Genomic DNA, 22,329 nt, shown 5'->3' with positions numbered 1-22,329 from the left:
ACTTTAGAAGACTTATGAACATATATACATAGACTAGTATATGGTAAAATATATCAGGTTAACAGGTGAACTTGTACTTACCATCCTTTGATACAGCTGGTCAAGAATGGGACTGGAATGACGAGACGCAAACACTGGAATGTGTCAGGTAGGCCGTGCCGTGTCACGATCAAGAGACCAATATTACGAGGTGCAATGATTGGTTCATTAGTCGTAGTTTGTTTATTTGCTGTTTTTAAAGTTAAGCCTACATATGCGACCTGTGCCGCAGTCATTTTGACAGGTGGACGTGATAACGTGGCGGGTGTGTTTGCTTGCATTAAAGCTAATGATTATGTCGGCGTTGATTGATTCACGCATATGCTTAACAGGAAAATTAAATAAAACACCTGCAGCTGTGTTTAATTAGGCCTATTCGCCCAAGATTACTGTGTGGGTCTGCCAGGTAGAGTGCTGCATGGCTTGTGGATGTGCATACTTATTTTTATTTAGGCTATTTATTAACTTATTTTGACCGGCAGTAACACCACAGCGGACGACTTTAGGAGGAGGAGGAGAACCAATTTAATCGACCACCTGCGACCAGACAGGTAGTGTATAGGCTCAGAGGCTCTGTACTAGGCCTATAGGCTAAACCTAATTTGCCATCCCATTAACCATATTGAACAATAATGTTGAGTTGACTCACAATGTGCACAATATTAATTGCATAAAATAAAGAACTCAATTCCCATTTTCACATTCTTTGTCCTATATAGGTTCTCTTTGTTGAACGGTAGGAGGCGCCAGAGCACCAGTAATAATCTTAACCATTCTCATCTCATTGCTTACACGTCGTCAGTTAATCAGAGTCAGAGGGCCCACGTCAGTATTGAGGATGTTAAACGTAAGTAACAATGTTGGCCCTATTTCAAAATATGCACAGACTGTTTGACTCTTTCCATCCATCTCAGAAGCTTGCCACTTCATCTCACATGCCAGGAATGGATAGCCAAGGTCGACAGGAGAAATCACAGAGCCAGTTACTGCCAATGAAGTCAGCCAGAATAAATGTTGCACTAAAAATGTTGTTTGATTGCCATTTCAGTGCCAGATTAACAAGGACTAGGGTTTTGGATGATGCTGAACCATGACAACGGGCACATTTTAAACTTGGCATCATTTGTATTGGTCTCAGCTGCTATCTCACTACGTACCGGTAATACAACATTTCTGACCATCTCCAAGTGGGTCAGAGTGTGTTGACATGTTGCTGATTAATGACATCCATCTCTACCTATACTAAAGTGGCAGGTGTGTGTGTGTGTGTGTGTGTGTGTGTGTGTGTGTGTGTGTGTGTGTGTGTGTGTGTGTGTGTGTGTGTGTGTGTGTGTGTGTGTGTGTGTGTGTGTGTGTGTGTGTGTGTAAAACGTCCCTGTGTTGTAGAGGTGGCGGTCAACTTGCTGCTGGAGAAATATGCCTTCCCTGTTCCACAGTGCTTCATGGCTGTCTTAAAGTAAGTAAAGAAAAAACATTAATTCGTAACCTACTGTATGGTCAGCGTAGTGATAGTATTTTCACAGTACACTGTACACCGGGTGCTGTACTCGGTATTAATTTATCCACGTGTGACTGAGAGTGTACAAATGTAACCAAAATACATTTGTACACTTGAGTTAAATTAACAGTGTAGTACATTCTAGTTTCCGTAGTACATTCTAGTTTCCGTTGTCTATGCCCAGGAGTAAAGAGCTCGATGACTTCCTAGCTACTCTTCTCCTCTACCTATTCTGTTTTTTCGAGAAGATGTTGTTGGAGAAGAAATCCAAGCCTCTCATGGCGTAAGTATGTGTTGGCCAGTGGAAATCTGCCAGACAATGATACATTGTTTAATTTTTGTTTTTGCATAGCCCCTTGACTTTGTAGCCCCCAACACAAACACCCACACACCCACCCACCCACCCACCCACCCATCATCCTCTCAAAGTCACAACACCTTTCCAGTGAACAGGGCATTAAAGAGCGCCAGGCAATAGCACGGACCTCAGCCAAGGTGGAGCTGGCCCAAAAGAAGCTGGCCGTGTGTTACGCTGAGCTGATCATGTCACAACGGGGAGAGTGAGTATTAACTTCCAGTGGACAAGGACAGTGGGTCGTTTGTTCATATTTAAGGGACACGAGGGATATGGGAAATCTTTGTTCCCCTTTGTTTATTAAAGGAGAATTCCATGCTAGAATGCTTTCTTATCTTTCTTACCTTTCTTTGTAGTTGTTACGTCCCCACCAAAGAGGTCCAGGTGTTTTTTTGTGCAAAAACTCCTTATTGGCTATTTTCCCTACCATAAGCCCTCAATGAATTGCATTGCATTGAATGGGAATTGAATGGGGCTATGGGGTGTTATGCTAGTTCGCTTATTTCCATCGAAAGAAGTAGTAAAGTGTGCCACTTGGGATATTATTTACATTATGAAGAGAGGATATATACAAAGAAATTATAATTTTGAGCAATGGAAATAAGCGAATTAGCACAACACCCCATAGCCCCATTCAATTCCCATTCAATTCAATGCAATTCATTTAGGGCTTATGGTAGGGGAAATGGCCAATAAGGAGCTTTTGCACAAAATAACACCTGGACCTCTTTGGTGGGGACGTAACAACTACAAAGAAAGGTAAGAAAGCCTTTTAGTATGGAATTCTCCTTTAAATTCCTTCAAACTCTTCACTACTGTTCATATACTATACGAGTCTGGACAAACACGTAAAATGCATGGGTTGGTGGCGAGACATCCAACTGCGATGCAATATTTCTAGTTTTGCTATCCGGAAATCTATGTATGAGTTTACGTGAATTATATTTTATTGTCATTCATGTAGGGCTCATTAAAGGCCAGTGCTGAAGTTATGCCACACCCTAAAATCTGGTCTTCTGAAAACATTAACCCATTTTGGGCGGGAACCCCTTTTGGTGTTTTAAACATTATGTTATAATTTAGCTATTGAAAAATAGCAGATCTACAAGCTCGTAGCGCGCCACCGAGTGGCGCGCTACGAGCTTGCAGGTCTGCTATTTTAGAAAAAAATCGTAAAAATGTGGCGCAAATCTTTGAACATATATTCTTTCAAAGTGAATGCAGTGTATGCAAACATCTACAAGTACAAATGAAGGGACCCACCTGAGGCGGGTCACACAACTCATTTTGCACATTTAAATCCTGCGCTAGATGATGACCTCATCCATAAAGTGAGGTCAACCAAACACAGTATGTTTAAATCGTACAATACCTCTTTGTAATCTTCCTCCAGGAGTCGTGTGCCATCGACCCACAGAGACCGACAGCAATACGAGGTGGGTCAGGTCAAGTCACATTTATTTATGTAGCACGTTTCGTACAACAGTTCTAGACTCTAGCATGCTTTAATACTGTGATGGTGAGGTGTATTTAAATTCTTGCAAATGCAGGAGCCACCTTATTAAAGGCTTTTTACTTTTCTATTTTCTATTCTCTTCTACTCTGGCCAAACAGTAGCCCCATATGTTCCCTCTCCCTACGCTCATTCTGTAGCTCCGAGATGAGGTCACACACTGGGCCCCTCCCACCGCGTTTCAGAAACGGCGCAAGTTTCCGCTATGTAAGTTTCTTACCCTGATGCCACGATTAATCCAAACGTGAAGAGGACGTGAAGGGTTTACACTAATTCAACCATAACAACGCCCAAGAAAATCCAACTAGAGATTTGAACCGAGCCTTTACGTCCCGTATTTTGTCAGTCGCTTCCATGTTTATCAAGGAAGTGTGCGTGTGCGCGTGCATGTCGAGTGAACTGAAGTCAGTTGGAAATTTCGACCAGGGGAGGCGCCGGGAAGGCGCTAAAGCTTTTCAACTTCCTTGATAAACATGGAAGCGACTGACAAAATACGGGACGTAAAGGCTCGGTTCAAATCTCTAGTTGGATTTTCTTGGGCAATGTTATGGTTGAATTAGTGTAAACCCTTCACGTCCTCTTCACGTTTGGATTAATCGTGGCGTCAGGGTAAGAAACTTACATAGCGGAAACTTGCGCCGTTTCTGAAACGCGGTGGGAGGGGCCCAGTGTGTGACCTCATCTCGGAGCTACAGAATGAGCGTAGGGAGAGGGCACAAACAGATGCCCTTCCTCTCTTTTTTTCAACAAGGAACTTAAAGTATATTGATTCAAGCCGGAACACAAGCGATTGATCATTAAAATAACATGCAGCCCACCCATCTGAAAAATGTGATTTTCAAGTGGGCCCTGAAAAGGATCATAAATCGGAACCACTGCTTTAGAAAAAAGAATTGACAATACAAAGATCAACCATGACAGAAAATATATAAAGGTACTTACCGGTACTAATAAGGTATAATTAAACACAAGAACGAATTACAATAAAGCACAGTACAATAAAAGGAATAAGATAACACACAAGTATAGCTAAAACATGTGAAACAAATATCTTAGCAATATCAGGGTCCAGACTTACAAAAAAGCATGAACTGGCTTCCATATTTGTTGTGCTTCCATGGGAGCATTATCAAAATGTGTGCTCAATTTGTGTATTTTGAGTGCATGCCGTATATTAATCCAACGTTGCATGGAACGAGTGCTGACTGCTGACCTTGCATTTCAGATATTTATAAAATAAATAATACAATTTTATGTGGTTAGTTGATCCTAGAAGATACATTTCCCAACTGCTTAATTAATACTGGCCTTGGTGGTCAGTGGTGCTGCGTGCATGAGTGCTGACCTTCTTAGCAGGCTGGGCTCCAGACGGACTTGACATTATGCATTAAGGAGGCAGAATTTCGAAACACTTGAAACTAGATTGCATTATCTGGCCATAAAAGCATACATGAGTCATGTCTCCCGCCAAAATGGAGATTGTATGAAGCACTGGACAGAATGGCACTCAGAGCTGCTTTTACCTGGTACTAGTCTTAATTAATTGGTTATTGGTAGTAGTGGCTGACTCAACGCGGGTGCTTTGCTTTGATGGGCTCTCTCCCATTATATATAGCCTACTTGGTCTATTTAAAAATAGGTAATCTACTGTAAGCGCATGATACGTTGAATCATTCACGGCACATTTTCTTCAACATGAATTTTGAGTCTTGCAGGCTAAAGGATGGGAAAACGCTATTGCTTCTGACAGTTTCATAGAGGCAAGCAAAAACAGACATACTGTAGTGTAGTGTATATTGACACATTGACAGATATCGTCAATGTGACGCAACTTTATCTTTCACGTCTTTTCTTTTCGGTTTGTATTCACTGAGACGAATGTCACCCCTCTAACTCTCTCTCTCCCTCTCTCGCTCTCTCTCCAGTGTCTGTACAGTTTCTTCTGCTATGTGGCCTGGGTGACTTTTGGCAGGAAGGACCTGAGGGTCATACAAGAGGAAGTCGGGCGTTTACTGCGTTCTGACACCTTCAACCCTGCCCTGAGGAACAAGCCTGATGCAGACCCGGGAGAGGCCACTCTTGTCCTGGACGGTTCAGTGAAGGAAGGACAGGCGGATCTCAAGGCCCAGGGCCCTACTACTGCTGAGCAACGGTGCGTTGGGGTGAGGGAGATGGGGTCTGGTTGCAGTCAAGTGTTGCAGTCTTATGTTGTGAGATGTTGGATGACCGAGGGCCCTATATTGTGTGTCACCTTTTATCCATAAACATTTTTGCCATATTTTACTGTTTTGAAATACAGTAGTTCAACTAGCCGATCTACATCGACATGTTGTGAGAATTGGCTTTTTGAAATATTCAAAACAGTTTTTCAAAATGGCAAAAAATGGAAAAGAAGTTTAGGGATAAGGCGGCAAGATAGGGCCGGGAATGTGGCCATGTCATTATAAGCAAAACATTTCCAAGAACTCAAGTGGTTAAATTAATTGCAATTACATTTTTGGTTGGTTGCTACAGTATAATATCAGAAAGTAAAATAAGCATTTTTATCCTAGTGTAGAATCTGCCATGTATGGCATACGGGGTCAACATGCATTCCTCAGCTAAAGTTTTTCCAAGGCCAAAAAACTACAATTTCCTACAAATCCTTTCGACTTCCTTGATTTCCTGCGGAGCTCTCACTGTATGTTGCGGCAGTTTAACCAGGGTCATCTCACAGATGTTCGGCTGTCAGCTAGATGACAAATTGTCCAGTAAATAACTTAATAGCTTTGGCAGTAAAGCCGTCTGAATTTTGATGGATTGTCCACTTCGGGGCTTCTGACTGCATGCGATATGATTGACTGGGACAGATTCACAGCTCCGTCCAATAGGATGGAGCGTCTGTCTGACTGACAGGCAGGTTTCATGTTGGCTCACCACATCTGACAGAGGACTGGCTGTTGTGTAAACTGTCAGAATCCCTCTGCTCCATCTCGCTGTCACTCTGAGAAACCAGGCAAATGCAATGAGCTGCATTTCAACTTAGCTCATTCCCAGAGGGTGAACATCAAGTACATCAGTGGTTCTCAATGTGGGGTCTGGGGGACCACCATGGGTCCTTGGGGTGGTTCCAGGAGGTCCCCAGTTAAAAGAGTGATATTTTATCTTCCTATCTTCACAATTATTATATGTACAAGTAAATACAACTTGATAACATACAGGAATTGCTATTTTGACCAGTTTCAATGCGATCTCAATACCTGCAGTACATAGACAGTAAATAAGCTAGAGAAGACCAAATGACAGACCTAATTGGATCAAATCATTTCTAACAATAAAACATGTTCTTAACTTCTTAGATTTGGGTCTGAGAGAGATTATGAAATGAGTGTCATGCATTGGTATGGCAATGGCATGTATTCAAAATATTAAACAAACTTTTATTAATGTTTTCTATGCAAGAGTGAGCATGTGTGCAGGAAATGGGGCTCCCATGGTAACATTGGTGGGTAATTAGTCAAGGAAGTCTCGTACTGTGGTTCTACTCTCAAGTATGACCAAATGGAATATGTGAAGAATGTCTCATTTGCACAATGCTTACACAGCTGCCATCTGCTTATTACGCCATGATTACACTACTGTCACAGCTGTGGATAGGCCTATATCCTAATATTTAGTTTTGATTCGAATGAACAGTGATCCATATATACACACTCATGTTAAGTTCACTCCACTCCTCCACTAATCTTCCACAATGTGTCTGTTCCGGCCGTTGGCCCTGTTTCAACTGTCATTATTTAATTTAATTTAATTTTGTTTTATACCGACCTCATTTCAACCCCCCCTCCCTCCTCCCCTCCCCACCACCATTACACCATCCGGCGTCCAATCTGACCTTTTTTTGTTTTGAACACAGAAGGTCCCAGAGGCGTCCTGCCTTGTGCCATATGTTGAACCAGCGGTCCCCATTGATGGTGTCTCTGCTGCCCTTGCCCAGAGAACAGTCGCCCCACTTGTTTGTTCGCCTCCACCACGGCAGCAGCAGATCCCGCAGGAGGCGTCTGCAGAGCAGCACGCTTCTGCAGCAGCCTGGTCTGGTTGACTCCGGGGAGCTGACGCAGGAGCTCCACCAACAGCTTGTTAGTCTCAGGTGAGTGATAATTATATGCAGTGGTGGAAAGTGCATTGACTGTACTGTAAGTACTGTACTTAAGTACAATTCTGGTAGGTATTTGTACTTTACTCGAGTATTTCCAACTTCAAATACTTACTTCTGCTCCACTACATCTCAGATCCAAATTTTTATTACACTACATCTAACTATAGGGTCTGCCAAAATCTCCCGGAGGGGGCGTTAACATATGTGTCACGTGGTAGCGGCCGCCATGTTGGCAGGCATTTCTGCTTTGTTTACAGTCAGCGACCATCCGTGTGCGTTCTAATTTTTAAACACCAGAGGGAGTTCAACGAGCTCGTTCCTGGCGACAACACAGTGAGCTAACACCAGGATGTAAAGAAAAAACGTCAGCCTCGACATACCTTACAAGGACAAGCATTAAATGTAGTCGCATTAGTGGTGGTAGAAGATCGAATCCTCTGTTCAGTCAGTGTGTTCATAGGGGTCGAGACCGTCAATATCCTTGATTTTGTTGAGGTAACGATCCTTTTCCTCAAAGTTAAGCTTGTCCTTGTAAGCAAGGTATGTCGAGGCCGACGTTTTTTCTTTCCATCCTGGTGTTGGCTCACTGTGTTGTCGCCAGGAACGAGCTTGTTGAACTCCCTCTGGTGTTTAAAAATTAGAACGCACACGGATGGTCGCTGACTGTAAACAAAGCAGAAATGCCTGCCAACATGGCGGCCGCTACCACGTGACACATACAGTATGTTAACGCCCCCTCCGGGAGACTTTGGCAGACCCTATAAATGCACCAAGTCTCTGTACTTCTGTAATCCATGTAACTCCAGAACCATTCGCCCCACTGACTTCAAATTCGACACACGTGTTCCACACCACCACGGGGGTGCAGTGCCCGGTGTCGAGTCAGTCGGACCCACGGTTGTCTGAACATGGCCCCTGCCCAGTGCCCAGTGTCCATATATGGAGTTGACCTGTTCTGACATCTTTCTGACATCTGCATATAGACTCCATATTTGGGCATGCCTGACAAAGTACTCCATATATGTGCATAAAGGGACACAGACATCTGGGTGGGGCATTCGCTGTACAGGCTCCAACGGGCACCGCTCTAGTTTATTTAAAAACAGTTAAGGTACTGGACACATTTTTCGGAAAACCGCTGCTAAAAATCAGAAAAACAGCAGTGTGCAAGGACTTTGAAGATTTTAATTGTTACAAAACATACATTAATCACTTCAGCACCATATGCATTTCTGCCTTTTGAAAATAGCAGATCTACAAGCTCACAATGTATTTTTTTATTTTCTTTTGACAGGGACAATGCTAATTAATTAACAGTTTTCACATTACATCCATGTAAATGGGCCAGAGTTAGCCAGAAGCTAATTTACATCTGTAGTCCATGAGCAGGCTCTTACAAATGATATAACTATCCATACAAAAGCACATACAATACAATAAAACGACGGTATCCATACAAAAACTATGGAGCCCCTTAGGGGACATTACTAGGTAGATTATTTAAGAGCTGGTGGTTTATGTTTTCTGGTATTTCTGCACAATAATTAGGAGAGAGAGAGGACGAGAGTTTATAGGCGCGGAGCGAGAGAGATAGAATGTAAAACACGTTGTTTCAAAGTCTTTATAGTTTTGACCAGATTTTAGTGTGCTTGCCTTGTGGCTTGTGTGTGTGCGGACACTGCGGAGGGGTTATTGTCACGTCACTATGGAGCATGCTGCCGCGCTGCTGAAGCAAGTCCAGTCTGGGTGAAATTCACATCGGAAAATGTATATAACGGCGCGTGAGCCTGCCCGGCCCTGGGCCCGTTGGGCAGTGACAAAGTCGGCCCGGGCCCGGACCGTTTTGGTGGGCCGGGCCGGGCCCCGTCGGTACGGGCTTGCAGGTCGTCACACACACACACACACACGTGCGGTCCACGGGGACCCCGGGCCGTGCTGCTCTTTTCCGTGCGCAAAAGAGGTGAGAGCTGGCCCAGGCCGTAGCGTAACGGTCTGGGCACCGGACTGGTGATCCAGTCGCGGTGTGCCGCGGGTTCGACTCCCGAACCCGACACGGCCTTTACCGCATGTCCTCCCCCCATCTCTCTCCCGTTTCCTGTCAGCCTACTATCTGTCCCTTAAAAAATCAATAAAAGGCGTAAGGCCGCAAAAAGAAATATCTTAAAAAAAAAAAGAGGTGAGAGCTCTGGAACGCAGGCTCGCCTGGAGACGGCGGAGAGCTCCACGGAACCGGGCCGGCGAGGCGCACACGGTGGGCGCGCGCGTGGGCCGATCGCCGGGCACGATGCGAGCGGAAAGGCATGCCTTTCAATACCACCAAATAGTATTTCTATATTGCAGTGTTGATACTTTTACAAGGTAAAAGTTAAGGTAAAATATTTGAGTACTTTTTCCACCACTAGTGATAATTATGGCACAAGGGAGAGAGAACGTGTAATGGTGATGCTCTTGCTGTTAGCCGTGTGTGTGTGTGTGTGTGTGTGTGTGTGTGTGTGTGTGTGTGTGTGTGTGTGTGTGTGTGTGTGCAGTAGAATGACAATGCTGTCATTATGGCCATCATTGCAAAACGATTAACATCTTACCTAATCACCAACAAGTATGTGGACACAAGTGTCCAAAAAGGAGGAGTCCCAGGATTCTCCGGATGTCTGGAGCATACATCAGCGATCAGCCAGATCATCAAGGAAGCAAAGAGTAATAAGAACACTCTCTCAGTCGTATGGCTAGATCTCGCCAAAGCCTACCCAAGCGTACCCCACCAGTTGATCCAAAAATCATTGGCACACTACCAAGTCCCATCTGAGGTAACCAAGCTGGTGATGTCTCACATGGGTTCACTGAAGATGAGGTTCACTGTGGGAGATACCACCACCAAATGGCAGAGACTTGAGAAGGGCATCATGGCAGGATGCACAATATCTGTGGTACTGTTCGTGGCTGCCATGGACCTCCTACTAAAGGCAGCAGGAATGCAATGTAGAGGACCAAAAGCAAACGATGACACAAGACACCCATCCTGCAGAGCTTTCATGGATGATGTAACAGTGATGACTCCATCGATCCAAGGAACACGCTGGATCCTAAGCGCTCTGGAGAAGATGGCCACCTGGTCACGAATGCAATTCAACCCAAAGAAATCTAGGAGCCTAAGTATACTGAAAGGAAAGCTGACAAAGAGCATCTTCAGTATTCAAGGGTCGGAGATCCCAACCATACAAGACCAAGATATCAGATGCCTGGGAAAGAACTATGACAGCACCCTGAAGGACGGTGTAAACCTCCAAAACACGGTGGCTCAGTTAAACACTTGGCTCAAGGCGATCGACAACAGCCAGCTGCTCGGAAGGTTTAAGGTGTGGTGCTTCCAGTATGGCATCATACCTAGACTGCAATGGCCATTCCTGCTGTATGACTTCCCCATGACTCAGGTGGAGGCAATGGAGAGACTGTGCAGCAAATTTGTACGAAGATGGCTGGGAGTCCCCCCATCATTCAGCGCAGTGAACTTGTACAGCAAGACATCCAAGCTCCGCCTACCAGTCTCATCAGTGGTTGAAGAATTCAAAGCCACTAAGGCAAGAGCAGTCAGCACACTGCTTCTATCTGAGGATGAGAAAGTCAGACACGCTAATAAGTCCATCAAGTGCGGCAGGAAGTGGAAACCCCAGGAAGCAGTGAAGGAAGCGGAAGCACACTGGAGGCACCAGGAGATCGTTGGGGTGGTCTGTCAAGGGCGACTGGGACTTGGACACTACAACACCAAGAGGTGGAGCAAATCCGACGCCAAAGGAAAGAGAGGACTTGTGGTGCAGAGAGTCCGAGAGACAGTAGAAGAAGACCGCCGTGTAAAGGCGACGGGGCTTGCAGTCCAAGGACAATGGATGCAGTGGGACAAGGCACAGGATCGTCCACTGTCCTGGAAGGAACTCTGGGCTACCGACCAGGGCAAGTTGTCCTTCCTCTTGCGGGCAGTGGCTGACCTCTTACCAACCCCAAACAACCTAAAGATCTGGGGGAAAGAAGAGGATCCGTCCTGTAAGCAGTGTGGGGCATCCCTCTGTACACTGAATCACATCTTAACGGGATGTCCCAAAGCACTGGGAGATGGCCGATACAGATGGAGACACGATAAGGTCCTTGCAGAAGTTGCCAAATGGACGGAACTGCAGAGGGCCATGGCCAACAAACATCAGGCACCACCACCAGAAGTCGTCCAATTCCAAAAGCAAGGAGATAAGGCTCCTAAGGCAAGGAGAGCTGCCAAGAAACCACCTTCCATTTTACACAGAGCTTCTGACTGGGAGATGCAAGTGGACCTGAAAAAGAAGCTTGTTTTTCCAGAAGAGGTGGCTGTGACTTCTCTCAGACCAGACATGATCCTACTATCCAGGACCACAAAAACCATCTTGGTAGCAGAACTAACAGTGCCCTGGGAGGACAGACTAGGCATCTCTCACCAATTGAAGAAAGCCAAGTACCAGGATTTGATTGATGAGGCTCTTATCAAAGGATGGCACGCATCCCTATTCCCCATCGAAGTTGGCTGCCGTGGTTTCCCAGCAACATCAGTGCGCTACTTCTTGCAGAAGATCGGGTTGGATCCCAAGCAACTGAAGAAAGCCACTGGGGAGATAGCCACTGTAGCCGAGACCACATCAAGATGGATATGGCTGAAGAGAGCCCACAGTTGGAACCCTGCAGGATCCTAGCCCCACTGACAACCAGTCAAGAAGCAGAAGGTATGCGGCCAGGTTCAGACCTGGCTCAGGGAATAGGACGCCCCTGCCATGCATAGTCCCGAGTCCAGCTGCAGGGAGCGGCAGGGAGACGTCCCTGACCGCGGGCCCCACCATCCGGAGATGTTCTGGGATGAAAGGGGCGAAACATCAAGGAAGGATGGCTCCCAGCTGACGACCCTGACAGCTGGTACTCGCAATGCTCAGATCATCCATCCACCGAGGATTACCAAAGAGGAGGAACTTGCAACACCTGTAAGTAGCTCTAGCAGATTCTGCTTGTAGCAAAGCATCTTCAATGTTTACTTCACCTGTATTGTCTAGACCATGGGGAAAGGCCCATTGGCGGTGGGGGAAGACCCACGGACATCCAAGAAAGAATGGATGACAGCACGGAAAGACGGCACGCAATAGTGTTAGGGTTAGCACCCCGAAGCACTGCACAAACAAGCTACTAGTACAAATCAAAGAGAATACCCCCAGGCAGACCGAGGAGGGGGGGAGGATAATCTGCCAGAAAGGACGGATCACACGGCTAATGACCCGGACAACGGACAAAGAACTACGAGATCGGATGCAGCAAGACAGGAGGGTGAAGCCCGGAGAAGATGTAACAACTGCGGCAAAATGTTCAAGAATGAGCATGGCGTAAAGATTCACCAAGGCAAGACTAAGTGCAAAGAGCAACTACAGCAACGCAAAGCACCTGTTATGACCCAGAGAGCTATCTCTGAGTTTACTAGCAGTGCTTGTCAGTCGACGGAGGAGGACCAGGGCCAGGAGGCAAACCACAGTGCCCCAGACCTCCCTGCTGAACCAGTTCAGAGCACAAGAGGGGGTGAATCCGAGAGGTTGGAGGGCTTCGAGAGGAAACCTCGGCTGAATTTACCACCAGCAACAGACCGCAGATGGCGTCAATTGGATGAAGATTTGAGTATCACTCTGGACAACGTCCTGAAAGGAGATGCAACCAAAAAGATGAAGACCATGGTGCAACTTGTGTATCAGGCATGCCAGGATACCTTCGGCGTGAAGGAAGGCCCAGCGGTCAAGCCACCTTCAGGTCCTAGTAGAAGGCAGCGCCAGATCACAGAGCTGCGGAAACAACTAAGAACCCTCAAGAAAAGATGGCGGAAAGCAGACAATGAGGAGAAAGCAGCCCTGAACGAGCTAAGCTCAGAGCTGCGGAAAACCCTAATCAACCTTCGAAGAACAGAGACAAGCCGGAGAAAGCAGAGTGAGAAGCGTAGACAGAGGAAGACTTTCTTCAACAATCCCTTCCAGTTTACAGCCAACATTCTTGGAAAGCCAAAAAGTGGAAGACTAACATGTTCAAAGGAAGAAGTGGAGGATAGTGTGGCAGCAGCCCATAGTGACCCCAGCAGAGATATTCCACTGGAGGACTGCCCATTCCATCTGCCAATACTCAAGCCACACACCCCCTTTAACATGGGAGACTTCACCCTCGATGATGTAAGGACAGTAGTGGAGAAAGCCAGAGCAGGATCTGCCCCAGGACCATCAGGCACCACTTATAAGATCTACAAAAACTGTCCATTGCTTCTGAAGAGGCTGGCAAAGCTTATCAGGACGCTCTGGAAAAAGAAACAGGAACCCTGGCTCTGGACACTCGCCGAGGGATGTTTTGTCCCCAAAGAACTGAACTCATCAGGACTTGACCAATTTCGAGAGATCTCCCTCCTAGATGTTGAAGGGAAGATATTCTGGGCCATCATTGCAAAACGATTAACATCTTACCTAATCACCAACAAGTATGTGGACACAAGTGTCCAAAAAGGAGGAGTCCCAGGATTCTCCGGATGTCTGGAGCATACATCAGCGATCAGCCAGATCATCAAGGAAGCAAAGAGTAATAAGAACACTCTCTCAGTCGTATGGCTAGATCTCGCCAAAGCCTACCCAAGCGTACCCCACCAGTTGATCCAAAAATCATTGGCACACTACCAAGTCCCATCTGAGGTAACCAAGCTGGTGATGTCTCACATGGGTTCACTGAAGATGAGGTTCACTGTGGGAGATACCACCACCAAATGGCAGAGACTTGAGAAGGGCATCATGGCAGGATGCACAATATCTGTGGTACTGTTCGTGGCTGCCATGGACCTCCTACTAAAGGCAGCAGGAATGCAATGTAGAGGACCAAAAGCAAACGATGACACAAGACACCCATCCTGCAGAGCTTTCATGGATGATGTAACAGTGATGACTCCATCGATCCAAGGAACACGCTGGATCCTAAGCGCTCTGGAGAAGATGGCCACCTGGTCACGAATGCAATTCAACCCAAAGAAATCTAGGAGCCTAAGTATACTGAAAGGAAAGCTGACAAAGAGCATCTTCAGTATTCAAGGGTCGGAGATCCCAACCATACAAGACCAAGATATCAGATGCCTGGGAAAGAACTATGACAGCACCCTGAAGGACGGTGTAAACCTCCAAAACACGGTGGCTCAGTTAAACACTTGGCTCAAGGCGATCGACAACAGCCAGCTGCTCGGAAGGTTTAAGGTGTGGTGCTTCCAGTATGGCATCATACCTAGACTGCAATGGCCATTCCTGCTGTATGACTTCCCCATGACTCGGGTGGAGGCAATGGAGAGACTGTGCAGCAAATTTGTACGAAGATGGCTGGGAGTCCCCCCATCATTCAGCGCAGTGAACTTGTACAGCAAGACATCCAAGCTCCGCCTACCAGTCTCATCAGTGGTTGAAGAATTCAAAGCCACTAAGGCAAGAGCAGTCAGCACACTGCTTCTATCTGAGGATGAGAAAGTCAGACACGCTAATAAGTCCATCAAGTGCGGCAGGAAGTGGAAACCCCAGGAAGCAGTGAAGGAAGCGGAAGCACACTGGAGGCACCAGGAGATCGTTGGGGTGGTCTGTCAAGGGCGACTGGGACTTGGACACTACAACACCAAGAGGTGGAGCAAATCCGACGCCAAAGGAAAGAGAGGACTTGTGGTGCAGAGAGTCCGAGAGACAGTAGAAGAAGACCGCCGTGTAAAGGCGACGGGGCTTGCAGTCCAAGGACAATGGATGCAGTGGGACAAGGCACAGGATCGTCCACTGTCCTGGAAGGAACTCTGGGCTACCGACCAGGGCAAGTTGTCCTTCCTCTTGCGGGCAGTGGCTGACCTCTTACCAACCCCAAACAACCTAAAGATCTGGGGGAAAGAAGAGGATCCGTCCTGTAAGCAGTGTGGGGCATCCCTCTGTACACTGAATCACATCTTAACGGGATGTCCCAAAGCACTGGGAGATGGCCGATACAGATGGAGACACGATAAGGTCCTTGCAGAAGTTGCCAAATGGACGGAACTGCAGAGGGCCATGGCCAACAAACATCAGGCACCACCACCAGAAGTCGTCCAATTCCAAAAGCAAGGAGATAAGGCTCCTAAGGCAAGGAGAGCTGCCAAGAAACCACCTTCCATTTTACACAGAGCTTCTGACTGGGAGATGCAAGTGGACCTGAAAAAGAAGCTTGTTTTTCCAGAAGAGGTGGCTGTGACTTCTCTCAGACCAGACATGATCCTACTATCCAGGACCACAAAAACCATCTTGGTAGCAGAACTAACAGTGCCCTGGGAGGACAGACTAGGCATCTCTCACCAATTGAAGAAAGCCAAGTACCAGGATTTGATTGATGAGGCTCTTATCAAAGGATGGCACGCATCCCTATTCCCCATCGAAGTTGGCTGCCGTGGTTTCCCAGCAACATCAGTGCGCTACTTCTTGCAGAAGATCGGGTTGGATCCCAAGCAACTGAAGAAAGCCACTGGGGAGATAGCCACTGTAGCCGAGACCACATCAAGATGGATATGGCTGAAGAGAGCCCACAGTTGGAACCCTGCAGGATCCTAGCCCCACTGACAACCAGTCAAGAAGCAGAAGGTATGCGGCCAGGTTCAGACCTGGCTCAGGGAATAGGACGCCCCTGCCATGCATAGTCCCGAGTCCAGCTGCAGGGAGCGGCAGGGAGACGTCCCTGACCGCGGGCCCCACCATCCGGAGATGTTCTGGGATGAAAGGGGCGAAACATCAAGGAAGGATGGCTCCCAGCTGACGACCCTGACAGCTGGTACTCGCAATGCTCAGATCATCCATCCACCGAGGATTACCAAAGAGGAGGAACTTGCAACACCTGTAAGTAGCTCTAGCAGATTCTGCTTGTAGCAAAGCATCTTCAATGTTTACTTCACCTGTGTCTTGTACATTGTCAGTAGTAGTTAGTAGTTGTTCCACGTTGAGTTTGAATTGCTTATTCTTAACAATAAAAACGTAGACGATTTTTGCAGTTCAAAACATAATCATTAGAAAACGGAAAATGTTAAATTATATCAAATAAGGTGTGTACTTAAAACAAAAAAATGAATTACGGCAATGTACCGAAGTACATTGCCGCAAGCATGGGTGTGTGCGAGCATGTATGTGTTGAATTGAATCATATCCCTAGATGATGCTTAAACATGTGTATACTGTATGTATTTGATATGCTATTTTGAAGAAAGGTTTTAAGACATTACACAAGATGTTGTGTAAAACCCTGAAGGCTGTTTTTAGTATGATTATAGGCACTTTGGCAATGCTGACGTTACAAGCCACAATGTAACCGCCTGTGCCTGTAATCACAGTGAAAACACCCTCATGGGCATTATTGCTATAAAAATCACAGTTATTTTGTCATAGCCAAGCCAAGATGTTTTTCCACATCTTGCAACATGCAAACATGCAAACTTAGAAATTATATTCCCGCCATTCCATCTTTTCTTTACCCTTCCAGACAGTGACTGGTCATATTAGTGTTTTCGTTTTCTATAAGTATTATGTTGAGCATTTTGACACAGGTTGTGATAATAGTGGAAAGAGGTCAGCAGAATGCCCGCTAGCAAACAATTGTGTCCCCTTTAAATGTTGAGGTTGGCAAGTACATTTGCACATGCCTGGGATTTGTCCACTACATTTGCCAATCCTAACTGTTACGAGCACTTTCTTTCTGTCTGACACAGACTGGGCGAGCCGAGGGTTCAATCAGCAACCTTCCGATTCCCAGACAGCCTCTAGTCTCTACCCACTCAGCTACGGCTGCCCCACACTCTATTTAATCAGTTGAATTGTTGTCCAGTCTGGCCATCCACCAACAAATCAAAATCCCAAATACTAAGTGGGGCCCTGGGAGAAAAATTTAATTATGACCCTGACCCAGTAGGACCTGGTGTTTTATTAACTGCTCCTTTCATGATTTCCTTAATTGTCCACTTATTTATTTTAGTAATTTATTTAATTCATTGTTTGTTTTTTGTTGGGTTTTTTTCCACAACTAGTTTGGGGATTCTTGGCAAGCCACTGAGCCAGTTCAGCTGCACAACCCTGATGCCCCTGGGAGCAAAGCTAAAAGATGGCGATGAAGAAGGGGAGGAAGATTATGTTTATGATAGCAAAGATAATGATGAAGACCCTGGCATCCGTGACCAAGGCGGCAATCCATCCTTCATGAGAATGGAGCCGTCAGGCAGACACAGCAGCGCTGACCGCATCAACACTGGGATATCTAGAGCTCTCACCGAGGCCGTGTCCTCAGACACAGAGTGACTCTGCGTATTTATGTGTGTGTGACTGTGTGTGTGTGTGTGTGCATTTCGGATTGTGTATGTTTGAATATAGCCGCAGCTGTATAAGTTGGTGGCGCTCTTGAATGTGATGGATTAATGACTAAATTAAAGTACTTAAAGTATTAATATGTAAGTGTCCTGTCATCGACTTGACCTGAGTCGACCTCTTTTACTTAAGACCCCTGAATAGAGCACTAGTTAATTATTTCTTATGCAACATCAGTACACACACGCACGCACGCACGCACGCACGCACGCACGCACACACACACAGCAGTCAAATCCTCAGTGTAATTTTTTTTGTAATTCCAAGAGTTGTCACTCTAGAGTTAAATTAGCACTAGGCAAACTAGACAGGCTTGGCAGCAGAAGGGGCTTTATCTTCAAGGCTGATTAATTTGGGACACCAGGAGTAGAGGTAATTAGCCCTTGGTGGTGGTGGCGGATGTGCATGGAGTTGTCAAATGTTTGAGATACTTGGGAGTCAAATACATCTGCAAAGGATTTCCTGTAAATATCTGAGATTTCATCATCTGTATCTGGTGTTGCATGATCTGCTTGTACTTTTGAAGTAAAATCTCAGTGTCAATTTTACTCTGTAAAAATGGGACCTAAACGCTCAGAGTTAAATAAACAGTGAGGATTTGACTGTGTACACATCCTCCTCTGCTATCTTAAGTTGCTCTTGCCATTTTCACTTGACCTTTTCTTGTGTCCTCATCTCTATAGAGGGTATGCACATGCTTAAAGTGAATGGCACATCGAGTGGCAAAGCAACATGCAACGTGAGTTTACATTGTTTAACGTTGTTTAATGCAATCAGATAGGATTTTGGATGAATGGGTTGTCATTTGGTCAAGGCCAGAAAGTAGTTTTTTGACACTCTGTAGGCATTCCTGCATAACTTCCGTGTTTGATGATGATGTCATGCACATACCCTCTATTTGTATAACATTTCCTATATATGTCCATATCTAGACTATTATACATTATAAACATACTTAGATGCTATAATCTATTATCTTATGATTTTAATTATTTGTATAATCGCTGGTAAGTAGCCTACTCAAAATGCTTTGTTAAGCATTCAGTAATTACTTATAAGGTGATGTGTCGTCATACATTCTGGTCACTCTTTTTCTGTTACTGTTTGTGTATTATGTGTTCAGTTAAGGCTTTCAAATCACTGCTATGATGCATTTTAGTGTGATTATAAGTCAAGCTTTACCATTATGTTTACTTTTCTAATGCAGTGCACTTAATATCAAGAGTAACAGCTACCTGTCATGTGAGTAGCCACATGGTTTCTACCTTGAACTGGGCGAATAAGCAAGAACATTATCCATGGGCAGACTGTTGGTTGCGTAACTTGCCTTACCTGCAGTTACATTAAATCTCTAATAATTTAGGACAGGTAAATTACAGGCACTGGAGACTGTAATCATAATGCTGCAATCATTGTAATCCCTGATCATAAGCTGCTTTGGAGCTACCTTTGACCTCTGTGCGTTTCAAATTGTACAACCTCAGAGCTGCTGAAGTCGTCTGGTTTCATTTCTTCCATTGGTAATGACGCTGACGCAAGCACTGAATTGCATTTGGTTTTTAATGCAGTCTTCTCTTCAGTTGTAAACATTGCAAGCGTGCAATTTCTGTAGTAGACGATGTACGCAATGTCTTACCTGATGTTACGTTGGAAAGGAAAGGTAATGTTGGACATTGTTCAATTTTATTATAGCTTTACACAGGCTTGTTTCTGTGACACCGACCTTTCACCTTTACAACATAGTCATCAACTGTCTACGATGCCAATAATGAACAATGCACAATGCGTTCACAGGCAAGTAAGTCACAATTGAAATATCAATGATTTTGAGGTCACAGTACCTTTATATCCTTCACCTTTACGTTGTTGACTGGCATCCTCCAGGGGTATATTGATATTCTTGGATGACACCTTTTTTCCCTATAAAGTATAAACACCACATTTAGCCTATAGACCGATTCACAGAGTGGTGCCCTGGGCGCGGCCATTACTGAGGTGTAATCCATGGAGCAGGTGCTCCGTAGGCCAGGTGTAGCTAATCAGTGCTGCAGTGCTTAATGGTACACCTCAGTAATGGCCGCACCCAGGAAACCCTCTGTGAATCGGTCTATATGCCGAACATACTAGCCAATCTACATGCTCACACAATGTGTCACATTGCAACACGTTGTGAGTTTATAGATCTGCTAATTTTATCTGCTTTTTTATGTCATGCGTGTGAAGGTGTGAAGCCTTTTGCCACAAATGCTTCCTACAGTATTTTAAGCAAGTCACCTCTTGTGTGAAGAATTGCCTGTAATTACAAATATTCAATAATGACAGGGATTTCGGTTTGAGGCCTCTTTCTCTGCTGCTTGTGATTAGGAGAGAAGATGTTTCATGAAGTTTCTGTGTGTGTAAGTGTGGGATGTCTTAGGTTTCAAACAGTAAAAAGAGGATGCTGTTATTTTTGGCATTCTAGAATTCCTAAATGGGACAGGGACAGTTAAGAAGGTTGCAGAGGGTATAGTGTTTAAATAACTATAGCCTTCTGTAGAAGTTGTTTCCTTTAAACAGGATAAAGTACCAGATAATTCATGATCATTTCACATTAAAAGTGGTCCTCATCAAAGGGAAGCAGTGTAGGCCTAACTGCAAACTCTTGACTTTTGCAATGTCTACCACTAGGGGGATCACTGTGTCCATAAATAGTTCAGATGAATCGTTGAACTCATGTTCTGGACAGGGGATTTGTGGAACTGATGAAACACATGGCATGGTTGATTAATTCAAACCCTGCAGGCTGCATGCACAGCCCTTCATTTTCACAATTCATTATATAAATGTTTAATACAAAAAGTGCTATATCCAACATTACTCGTGCAGCTGATTCCATATTTGGGTGTAGTATATTAGTAGCCTATATGCGTATACCCAGGGTAGGCTACTTAGCCTACAAAAACATTTTATTTTTTATTATTAGTCTTGGCCTTGCAGGCAGCAACTGTTGCATCATGTCTGGGTTGTTCACAATAGGTGAAACATAATATCTCAGTTAGATAGTCAGATGATTTGCAATTTATATTTATTGGACCAATTGGTTTGTTTTAATGCTGCTTATTAGAGTTGCGAGCGGCGCGCTTCACTATTATACTGTATCATTCACTAGCACGCATGCACCATGCACGGACCTGTCGGACCATATTGAACTAGTGTCAATCACTGCTGCTCAAGCTTCTCTCTCTCTCTCTCTCTCTCTCTCTCTCTCTCTCCGTCTGTCTGTGTGAGCGTGCGCGCGCGCAGAGCATGCATGCTTGCTGTGTGTGTGTGGTGGCTGACGCATGACATTGCCGAATAGAGCGCACTAGCGGAGCGTCTGTGGACTGAGCTTTATAGTATAGTCGCCTATAGTTCATTTTAATAGGTCAACGCGCCGCAGCAGGGACATTCTATCTGGTGATCCGACAAGGACCGGCGGTGTAGTGTGTAACTGTATAAGAAAGGGACTATTTTAAACAAAGTGCACATATAGCGTTTTAGCAGGGGAAGAAGTGCGCGGAGCAATAACAAAAGCAACACGTATCCGGTGGGACTCCACTCCTGAGAGAGAGAAACAAGCAGGAGTTGGAGAGAGAGAGAGAGAGAGAGAGAGAGAGAGCGCGTCGCTAACAGAAGAGGAACGGGAGAAAAAGGGGGAAAGCTTTGACAATTCGCCCGTGTCGTCAGATTAATAAAAAAAATAAGGAATAATGAGGAACATTTGGATAATTCTCACTCTTGGTTTAACGGTCTTCCTGTCCGGTGAACGGGTAAGTTTATATGAGACTAAACTATTATAGGAGCGATATGCATGCATGGAGGGGTTATGGCTGGGGGAATCGGAGCCCCTTGTACGCCTGGTACATTGTAGCCTATCATTTTTGTTTGATGGTGGTTTTTTATGGGTGTTTTACTTTTGATGTAGGCTTAATTATTACACTGTTGTTTATTAATTCGATTTTTGTACAACAGTGCTGGATATTTCCCATGGTGGTGGAATGGAAGTTGTCTCTATGAAGTGATTAATAAGTGAAATTTGACGAACGAACATGGCTATAGATAGCTTTGAAAATGTTTACTAGAGAAAAGTGCTTATTTGTTCTTTTGTCTTCTTCATTCTGCCCAAAATAGCTTTTTATTTTGGTGTTTGATATAGGTTTGCCAAAGAAAAGCCACATATCAAATACCAAAATATACTGTGTGTCGAGTACGTGGCAAGCAGCTCAAAATCTAGGCACCTATACTCCTACAGATGCCAAATGTGTCGCTCTACTTGTCTGTTATACGAAATTGCTGGTTACATTTAATGCAAGGAAAAAGCCTGTAGGCTATATTTATGTAGGCTATTTGTTT

General features: G+C 45.1%; 2 protein-coding genes across 2 annotated transcripts in view; both read left to right on the top strand.

Moving 5' to 3' along the window:
* Positions 1-497: 497 nt before the first annotated feature.
* Positions 498-17,892, top strand: ppp1r36 (protein phosphatase 1 regulatory subunit 36; the record flags this gene model as incomplete). Its single annotated transcript, XM_083788470.1, has 9 exons — positions 498-590; positions 759-886; positions 1,426-1,495; positions 1,722-1,820; positions 1,984-2,097; positions 3,286-3,328; positions 5,331-5,557; positions 7,301-7,534; positions 17,625-17,892. The coding sequence occupies exons 3-9, from the start codon at positions 1,482-1,484 to the stop codon at positions 17,890-17,892; spliced, it is 999 nt and encodes a 332-aa protein (XP_083644596.1). The 5' UTR covers positions 498-590; positions 759-886; positions 1,426-1,481.
* Positions 17,893-21,273: 3,381 nt separating this feature from the next.
* The window catches only part of sdc2 (syndecan 2), a 69,621-nt gene continuing 68,565 nt past the window's right edge, over positions 21,274-22,329 (top strand). Inside the window, exon 1 of the mRNA XM_083774923.1 lies at positions 21,274-21,746. Coding sequence (XP_083631049.1) covers positions 21,687-21,746 — 60 coding nt within the window. The 5' untranslated portion in view covers positions 21,274-21,686. The remainder of the gene's footprint in view (positions 21,747-22,329) is intronic.

Source organism: Protomyctophum parallelum (genome assembly GCF_964188405.1).
Source record: "Protomyctophum parallelum genome assembly, chromosome: 1".
Classification (NCBI taxonomy): domain Eukaryota; kingdom Metazoa; phylum Chordata; class Actinopteri; order Myctophiformes; family Myctophidae; genus Protomyctophum; species Protomyctophum parallelum.
Note: the sequence above shows the minus strand (reverse complement) of the source record. Positions and strands in the feature narration are given on the sequence as shown.